Source organism: Ovis canadensis, chromosome 7 (assembly GCF_042477335.2).
Source record: "Ovis canadensis isolate MfBH-ARS-UI-01 breed Bighorn chromosome 7, ARS-UI_OviCan_v2, whole genome shotgun sequence".
NCBI lineage: Eukaryota > Metazoa > Chordata > Mammalia > Artiodactyla > Bovidae > Ovis > Ovis canadensis.
This window is the reverse complement of record NC_091251.1, coordinates 58,331,957-58,341,771: the sequence shown is the minus strand read 5'-3', so window position 1 is coordinate 58,341,771 and position 9,815 is coordinate 58,331,957. Positions and strand designations below refer to the sequence as shown.

At 46.3% G+C, this 9,815-nt stretch overlaps 1 protein-coding gene across 1 annotated transcript; it reads right to left on the bottom strand.

Moving 5' to 3' along the window:
• Nucleotides 1–839: 839 nt before the first annotated feature.
• On the bottom strand, nt 840–2,366 carry LOC138444398 (C2 calcium-dependent domain-containing protein 4A). Its single transcript, XM_069597892.1, has 2 exons — nt 2,248–2,366; nt 840–2,056 (listed from the first exon to the last, which is right to left on the bottom strand). Exon 2 carries the CDS (start codon nt 2,014–2,016, stop codon nt 922–924), a length of 1,095 nt encoding a protein of 364 aa, XP_069453993.1. The 5' UTR covers nt 2,017–2,056; nt 2,248–2,366; the 3' UTR covers nt 840–921.
• Between the last annotated feature and the right edge of the window lie 7,449 nt (nt 2,367–9,815).

The window sequence follows — 9,815 nt, the reverse complement described above, 5'->3', positions numbered from 1 at the left end:
CAGTAAAGAGTCTGCCTGCAAGAGACACTTGATCCCTGGGCTGGCAGGATCCCCTGGAGTAGGAAATGGCAACCCATTCCAGTATTCTTTCCTGGAAAATTCCATGGACAGAGGAACCTGGTAGGCTACAGTCCATGGGGTCTCAAAGAGTCAGACAGGACTGAAATGATGGAGCACCGTACATATAGTTAGGTAGAAATAAAGCCACAAAGCAAAATATCACCTTGTTTACAGAGATAGGAATGAATTTCCTTCTGAAATAGCTTGATTTCCCAGGGCTCCTTCTGGAGAAGGCAGAAGGGGAGGCCAGGAGTATCTACTGCCCACATACCATCCACTGGAAGTTCCTTTGCTTCCTCTCTTTTCTTTTTCCTTAGCCATTATTGAAGACTCCACTTTCAAAAAGATCCTGTACTTTCTTCATGGGAAAGGAATTCTTTTCTCACCAAGGTATCTGTGTGACAGAAGGTTCCCACCCTGAGGTGTGTGTCACGGATGAGAACATGAACCGACACACCAAACATGGAAAGCTGTCTATGTGCATCTTGGCGTTGGGCATGATTCTGAAGGAATACCATTTTTTTTTAACCCGTAAGTCGTTTGGTATTGCTATATTAATAAATTAAGAATGACAAAGCAACGCAGATGGAGTGTCGCTCTTTTTCCTTTCGTTCAGCCACAAGCCAATCTCTTCCGTTAAAAAAGGGGGGGGGGGGGCTGGAAAAAAGGATTGCGTGTTTTGAATAGAGGAGGGAGGTATCATTTTATCCTTCCCTACCAATAAACGATGGCAAATTCGGACATCTAAGAATTAAAACGGCAACAAAGCAAGAACATGATTAGAAAAATAAATAAATAACATTTATTTTGTACAATATCAGTGGCTTCAGTGTCCGAGAGGCCCGGCGGCAGAGCGCGCCCTCAGAGGAGCAGGAGGGGGCCCAGCAGCAGTTCGCCCTGGCCCAGCAGGCGGCCCCGCTCCAGCCCGCGGCCCCGGTTCTCCGCCTTGACGCGCACGGCCAGGCGGCGCACCTCGTCCTCCGAGAGCCCGTCCAAGCACAAGTCCTGCTCCAAGACGGCCCTGCGGCTCCGCCGGACCACGGCGCCCCGCGGCTTCAGGACGAAGCTGATCCGGCAGCTGACGGGGGCGCGGGGCTCGGCGGCTCCTCCGGCCGGGCCCTCAGCACGGAGCAGCCGGACACGGAGGCGCCCGCTGGCCCGATTGTATTCGGCCGCCAGGCGCAGGGAGCCCCCGGCGCGGCCCAGAGTTACGGTGCCCTCGGCCTCCAGGCGCTCGGGACGCGGGTCGCGATGCGGCGAAAGGGATGTGACTGGGGCCTGCGTCGGGGACCCGGGGCTGGCGCGGCATTCGTCCTCGTCATCATCTTCCCCGTCCCCGCTGGAGACGGAGCGGGCGCGGGTCAGGCCTCGGCTCCTCCCGGCCCGCAATGCTCGGCGCAGCAGCCCTTCCGGGGCGCGTAGGAGGCGGCGGGAGCGGGGCGGCGGGGCGAGCGTGTCCAGGGACGGGCTGGGACCACCGCGGGCTGCGGGGGTCGCAATGGGGGATCTCGCCCCGGGAGCGAGGGGAGCGTCTCCGCCGCCGCCCCCGTAGGTGTGGGCCCGAGGACGGGGCGCGGGCGGGAGCGCGACGGAGCCCGGGCCCCCGAGGAAGAGCGACTCCTTGCGGCGGGTGTGCGGGCTCTCGAGCAGCGCGCAGAAGCCGTAGGCAGTGCGCGCCCGGGGCAGGTGCGGCAGCGAGAGTGCGGCCTGCGAGCGCGGGTCCCAATCCGTGCGCCCCGCGCCGTCGTCGGCTCCTCGAAGCCAAAGGTCAGGCTCAGCAGCGCACCTCCGGGGCAGCGCGGCGGCCGGGGGCGAGGACTCGGGCGCATAGGGGGTGGGCAGCCGCGGCGGGATGAAGAACTCGGGGATGCGGTTCGGGGTGAGCACATTGGAGAAGGCAGGCTCCAGAGGCGCGTTGCTCGCCGCCGAGGCGCGCAGTTTCCCGAGGAGCCGCATCCTCCGAGGCTGGGGCTGGGAGTGGCGGGAAGAAGCGCTCCTGCGGGAAGAGAGAAGCGAATGAGTTTGGGCTCCTGGGGCCTCTCGAGAGTGGCTGGACACCTATCCAGACCCCTCGGGGTATCAACGCACCAATGATCCCCTGCCAGTCCCGGCGAGCTCGCTCGCGCCCACAAAGCCACCCGCCTTCCATTCATTGGTGCTAATGAAACAAAGAAGTAGAAATCAGACCTTTGCCTCTTTTTCAGTCCCTCTGGTTCGTGAGTTTCAAGTTGCTTTCTGGTGCCTGCTGACGCTCCAGCTTCAGCACTGTAGCCGGGACAGGGGCGCTCCCCCTTATATTGCAGCCTGAGTCCCGCCCAGCTGGCCAGGAGTCCAACCCTTGGAGGCGCCGGCCGGCTCGCCCTTCCGGCGGCCCTTTCTAGCCAGAGCTGCTGGGGCTCGCGTGGGAGCGAAGCTGTGGCGAAGGCCAGCCCCCTTCTGCTCAGCCCTGGGGCCTGCATCCGCTCTGCGTGCAGGGAACCGCTCACACCAGCCTCCGAAAGTTTGCCGGTAGAGGGAGGACGCCTGGGTCGGCCTGCCAGGAAGAATTGGCGGCTGAAAATGCTGGCGGCTTCTCGGAAAAGGTGAAGGATAAGGAAGCAAGTTCTTTTTAGCTGGGAGCTAAATCCTGTACCCCACTCCTCACCTCCAACCCCGCATGTGAACAACACACGCCAAGAGCTTCTGTTTTACTGCCCCCATGAACCTGCAGTCTGTAAACCAGTATAGTGTCCCTGGTACTCGTGTACTTGTTTATGAGTCTGTCTCCCTCTGCTAGACCTTGGCTTTCTTAAGGAGTATCACTGACTGCCTCAGTCAATGCCATAAATGTTGGTGGAGTGGGTGAATTAAGGTATGCAAAAATATCTGAATGACTACCGGCTCTGCCTATCAACTTAAATATTTATTTGTTTGTCTTGGTTTCGGCATGTGGGATCTAGTTCCCTGATCAGGGTTGGAACCTTGGGTCGCAAGCACTGGGAATGCAATCTTAGCCACTGGATCACTAGGGAATTCCCTGCCTATCATCTTGATTGTCACAAATGATGGGTTTTTGGCTCATGCCCTAAACATAACATAATTCAAAGCTGCCCTTTTTTCTCTGCTCCATCATGAAGGTATCCAGTTAGAAAGCACCTTACAAAAAAATCCACATTGCCTCTCTACCTCTACCTCCCTCCCAACCTTCATTTTCTAAGATGAGAAAACTGGAAGTCCAGCGGGACTTGATGAAATCCTGTAAACAGTTCAACAGAACTAATTAATGGCAGAAGCTGAAACTAGCAATTTCCTGTCGGTTTGCCTTTGCCCGTGACACTTCCTGGTATCTGAAATGCCCCTCTCTGCTTTTTTTTTTTTTCCTCTATAAAGAACTCCTTTTGTTTTACTTCCGCCAGACATCCACCTGTTCAGAATCCTTTACTCGATTCCTTCACTACAGTTCTCCATGTCTCCTTATTCCCTTCATGTGAGTTCTATGTACCACCACTGCTGCATTCAGCAGCCTGCTGTGGAATTTTTGGTTGACAAGTTTGTCTTCCCTACTAAACTAGGAGTTTCTTGAGGGCAAGGACTGTGGTAAGACAACCAGAGAGGAGTCTGCGGGACCTACTATCAGTACACGTAAAATAAAGAGAAGGTCTACTGTCTAGAACGTGGGTCTGCCTCCATCCCAAAGCAGACCTCTCTAAGGGACAAGCCTGGCTGTCTTATTCATCTCCTCCACTTTCAGTGCCTGGACATACAATGCCAGGCAAATAATAAGTACTCAGTAAATATCTGATGAATTATATTGTGTTGTATTTAGCCTGATCTGGTCTTATGACTGTCATGTGCTTTTAACCACATCTCTCTCTGCTTTGTTCAATTTCTTTCTCACAACAAACCAATGCGGTGGACATTGCTTCTGTTTACAATATAAGAAACTGAGGCTCATCAGTCAAATTATGAATCACAGCCCAGGTATTGTAAATCCTAGCGTTTTGCTAATTTCTTCCTTCTCTTTCCTTTCTCCTTCCATTCATCCACTCAGTTCAGTTTCATTCACTGAGTTCACTATGTATCAGAGACTGTGTGCATGTTTTGTATTGCACTTAACATCCAGAATGTTCATTCTTAAAGCAACTCGGTCTCCTAAATATTTTCCATTATCTTTGCTTTGGATTAAGTACCATTATTTCCAAATTTTTAAAGGTAAGGAAAGTGAATGTTTTCCATAAATGAATAATTAATACTTTCTTTTAAAAGTGATCACTGTTGTTCTGCTTTTTGAGAGGGCAAGTGTGAATCAGTATGCAGCCAGGGGGTAGTAACCATACCTGCTGATGTCAGAATGGCAAGCAGAAGAATTCCCAGAGGTCTCTGACTGGATCATTTCCTATTGATTCTTCAGGCCAGTCTGCAGAATCTTGGGTGAATGGCCTTCTCTAAGCATAGAACACTTGCATGATATGCCCAGGAGCCAGCTCGCTTCCAACAAGACCTCAGTGAAAATGGCTTTCCCTCTCCTGAAGGTCTTTGTGACATGAACACACAGAACTTCTGTTAGCGAGTAAATCCACTAAAAGCAGGACATGAGATTTGAGAAATTCTGCTACCAGTACAGCCATATTCATGAAAAACATAAGCACATCTATAAACACAATCTCTATATAGAAGGTTTTCTAAAACAATTAGTTTTCCATAGATTAATATTCTACAGAAGAGAACTAAGATGTAGGACAATTAGATTACTTACACTGGGATACACTTCAGTCATTCATTCATCTAAACCAATAGCTATAGGCTGAGTCCAGAGTTAGAGGCCTGGTATCCTTCCTGATTCTTAAATCACAATAGTAGAAAGTGAAAACCCCCTCCCCCAGTGGAAACTCTGATTACACGATTATTTCATTATTTTGTGTCTTATGGCAGAAACCAAAGAGGAATTAAAGAGCTTCTTGATGAAGATGAAAGAGGAGAGTGAAAAAGCTGACTTAAAACTCAACATTCAGAATGCAAAGATCACAGCATCTGGTCCCATCGCTTCAAGGCAAATAGATGGGCCAACAATGGAAACACTGACAAACTTTATTGCAGATGGTGACTGCAGCCATGAAACTAAAAGACGCTTACTTCTTGGAAGAAAAACTATGACCAGCCTAGACAGTATATTAAAAGAAGAGACATTACTTTGCCTACAGAGGTCCATATAGTCAAAGCTACCGTTTTTTCCAGTGGTCATGTATGGATGTGAGAGCTGGACCAAAAAAAAGACTGAGCACCAAAGAACTGATGCCTTCAAACTGTGGTGTTGGAGAAGACTCTTGAGAGTCCCTTGGACTGCAAGGAGATCTATCCAGTCAATCCTAAAGGAAATCAATCCTGAATATTCATTGGAAGGACTGATGCTGAAGCTGAAGCTCCAATACTTTGGCCACCTGATGCAAAGAACTGACTCATTAGAAAAGGCCCTGATGCTGGAACGATTGAAGGCAGGAGGAGAAAGGGACGACAGAGGATGAGATGGTTGGATGGCATCACCGACTCAATGGATATGAATTTGAGCAAGCTGCAGGAAATGGTGAAGGACAGGGAAGCCTGGTATGCTGCAGTCCTTGGGGTTGCAAAGAGTCGGACACAACTGAGTGACTGAACAGCAACAACAAATAAATATGAAAGGTTCACCATCATCTTGTATTCAGGCCCTGAAATTGTTAAAGAAACTATACCATTAATGATATTAATGTTTACCGAATACTCACTACATACTGGGGTCTTATTTAATCCCTAAACAACCCTCTAAAGAAGGGAGGGATTTAGAAACTACAGCTTGTAGAGAGTAAACAATTGTCCAAAATCTCCCATCCAGTAAGACTGGCGCCGGGACTCAGATTCAGATCGATTCGGCTCATTCCCTGTGTACTTTAATCACTTCAGTATAGTGCCACCCTCAAAGCTGCTTTCTCTGAACCCATCTCCTCTCTAAGTAGTTAGACAAAAGGAAAAGAAAGCCTTATCCCAAGGACTTGCATTGAAACTACACACCTTATTGATGATACCAGCACCTAAAAGATTAACACATGCAATTGTCCTAAGCAGGAAATCACTAGTTATACCACTTGCAGACAGAATCCTTGTCTTCTCAGGAAGTGTACTGATTCTCTATTTATACCATCCCTTGGTTCCAAAATAGGATTTGCGGTGATCCGCATAATAAAGACCCAGAGAATTTATTGTCAGCTAAAGCCTGACATGGTGAAAATGGAAAAGACGTGCAATTAGCTAAGAACCCTGAGTGAAGTCACTAATTGACACTACCTATGATCCCAAAATGGGAAGAGCAAGGTGTGAAAAGCAGTTAAAGAGGCCCCCGTGGGAAGGCTGGGGATAACTTTATTTTTTCTCAATTGAAGTATAGATGTTTTATAATGTTGTGTTAGTTTCAGGTGTACAGAAAAGTGATCATATATATATATTCTTTTTCAATTATTTTCCATTAAAAGTTATTACAAAATATTGAATATAGTTCCCTGTGCTATACAATGGATCCTCATTGTAGTATTAACTTTTCATTTCCACTCTAAGCTAGTATGTTCTTTCCTGGGGTAGTTGTGTGTTTTTTCTGGTGGTGCTTGTCTTAATTATTGCTTAATCCAAGTTATGTACAGTGTCATTAATGTTATTTCAATCTCCGTAAGTCAAATAGTCTTTTAAAATTTTAACCATGTACATACATTTACTTTATGATAGTGATTATTATACCTTCATATTAAATCAAGTACTTGATATGACTTATTAAAATTGGTGAACACAGTAATTAATACATAGCAGCTTATACTTCCTTATGGGCTGTCTAGAAAATAAACTCTTCTAGTCTTGCTCCCCAGTCAAATGCTTGATCCTAGGTAGTCACTGATTTATCTGTCTTTTCTCTGTAAACAGCAACCAAATTTTTAAGTATTCCATTCTCTTTCCTATCACTACTTTAATGCTGACCAGAAGTAACATTCCTGTTGAAGACTTATTTTTGTTCTTTGTCCATGTTATCTAGATTCCATTCACATTTTCTTCAATTTTTCTTTTCTAGGTTTTAGAAAAAAAAATGCATTTCATGTATGTAAAGACCAAAGCATAATATAGTGAACACCTATTTACTCACCAACCAGCTTAAAAAAAAAATTTTTTTTTCAAAACAGTTGAAGCTTCCAAGGTAATACTTCTTAACCACATTCTTGTCTCTTCCCCAGATTTAAGTACTATTTTGAATTTGGAGCTATTGTTCTCTCATTTCTCTCCCTCTCTCTCCCCCACCCCTTATTTTATTTATTTGTTTATTTGACTGTGCCAGGTGTTAGTTGCAGGCATGCAGGAAGGTCTTTGCTCTGCATTGCAACGTGTGAGATCTAGTTCCCCGACCAGGGATCAAACCTGGGCCCCCTGCATTGAGCGAGGCATCTTAGCCACTGGGCTGCCACAGAAGTCCCTCCCCTCCTCTTTAAATATTACTTTTATTGCATATACACAAGGAGGCTTCCCTGTTGGCTCAGTGGTAAAGAGTCTGCCTACCAGTGCAGGAGACTTGAGTTCAGTCTCTGGGCTGGGAAGATACCCTGGAGAAGGAAATAGCAACCCGCTCTAGTATTCTAGCCTGGAGAATCCCATGGACTGAAGAGCCTGATGCATTACAGACCACGGGGTCAAAAAGAGTCAGAAGACTTAGAGACTAAATAATAACAACATATATACATACTTCTCCCTAAAATTTACTTATTTTTCCCTTTTTTATAAAAGTAATTTGAAACGTTCTTTCACAATTTGCTTTTTCATTCTACATTGTAAGATCCATGTAAGTGCACATGTAGAGCTCTAGTCCATTCATTCTTACTGATGTACACTATTCCATTGTGTAAACATGCTTCATTCTCGTGCTGATGGATGCTCGGATTGTTTCCAGTTTTTCCACAGCTGGTATGAGCTCATGTATACAGGTCTTCTCAGTCACCTGTGCAAAGATTTTCTAGAGTACATCTCTAGTGTATTTGCACCTTCAGTTTTAATGTGAAATCACTTTCTTTACAGCAGTATATAAGATTTTCTATTGCTCCCATCCTCAACTGCATGTAGTATGATCAGATTTTTTTTTAAATAATGTTATTTGTTTTTGGCTGTGCTGGGTCTTTGTTGCTGTGTGGGCTTTTCTCTGGTTGTGGTGAACAGGGGTACTGTCTAGTCATGGTGTGCAGGCTTCTCGTTACAGTGGCTTCTTTTGCTGTGGATCACCAGCTCTAGGGCACTCCCGCCTCAGTAGCAGTGGTGCTTCCTAAGACCCAGAGTGCAGGCTTGATAGCTGTGGTGCAGCGGCTTAGTTGCTCCACGGCATATGGGATCCTCAATATATGGGATTGAACCCGCGTCCCTCCACTGACAAGTGGGTTGTTTACCACTGAGCCACCAGGGACGCCCCAGATTTTAAAATATTGCTAATACGGTGAGTGTTGCGGGCTGAATTGTACCCTCCCCAAATTCACAATCTGACATCCTAACCTGTAGTGGCTCAGAATGTGCCTATATTTAGGGACAAGATCTTTTAAAGCAGTTGCTGTTGTTCAGTGTCTCAGTCGTGTCCAGCTCTTTGCAAACCCATAGACTGCAGCATGCCAGGCTCCACTCTCCTTCACTATCTCCTGGAGTTTGCTCAGATTCATGTCCATTGAGTTGGTGATGCTATCTAACCATCTCATCCTCTGCTGCCCTCTTCTCCTTTTGCCTTCAATCTTGCCCAGCATCAGGGTCTTTTCCAGTGAGTTGGCTCAGGTGGCCAAAGGACTGCAGGTTCAGCTTCAGCAACAGTCCTTCCAATGAATATTCAGGGTTGATTTCCTTTAAGATTGATTGGTTTGATATCCTTGTTGTCCAAGGGACTCTCAAGAATCTTCTCCTATACCACAATTTGAAAGCATCAATTCTTTGGCACTTAGCCTTCTTTAGCATCCACGATTGCCAGTTTAGAGAGGTATTTAAGGTTAAATGAGGTCATTAGAGGGGGCCATAATCTGATGTGACTGGTATCCTTATAAGAAGAGATTAGATTAGAACAGACACGCACAGAGGGAAGACAATATGAAGATGATGGTCACTTGCAAGCCAAGGAGAGAGTCCCTTAGAGGTCAACACTGCCAACATCTGGATTTGGACTCCTAACTCCAGATCTGTGAAGAAATAAATTTCCATTATTTAAGACCTGTGGTCTGTAGCTCCTTGTTATGGCAGCCCTAGATACTAATACAATGATTTTAAAATAGTAAATTATCATGTTAATTTGCATTCCTGTCATTGATAATTGAGGTGTAGCAATTTTGCGTGTAATTAATCATGCAGCTTTCTTCTATAAAATTCTTTTAAATTAAAAAAATATATTATTGTGTCATTTCTTTCTCTTGTACATATATACACACATTGAACACTACTTCTTGGTCACTGTTAAGTACTACACCTATCTCCCCTGTGACTTGCTTTTCATATTTTTATGATGCCTTTTGAGAAATAGAAAACAGAAATTGTCTCCTGACTCTGGAGGCTAGAAGTCTAAAATGAAGATGTCAGCAGAGCCGTGCTTCCTCTGAAACGCATAGGAAGTATCCTTCCTCGCCTCTTCCCGGCTTCTGGTTACTTGCTGGAAGCTCTGGGAGCTCCTTGGCTTACAGCTGCAACTTAGTTTCTGCCTGCCTCTAGGCATGGCATTCTCCCTCCTGTCTGTGCCTCTGTGTTTCACCTCT

Excerpts from the sequence above, each read along its gene's own strand:
- LOC138444398 (XM_069597892.1), bottom strand. The coding sequence starts at position 2,016 with ATGCGGCTCCTCGGGAAACTGCGCGCCTCGGCGGCGAGCAACGCGCCT.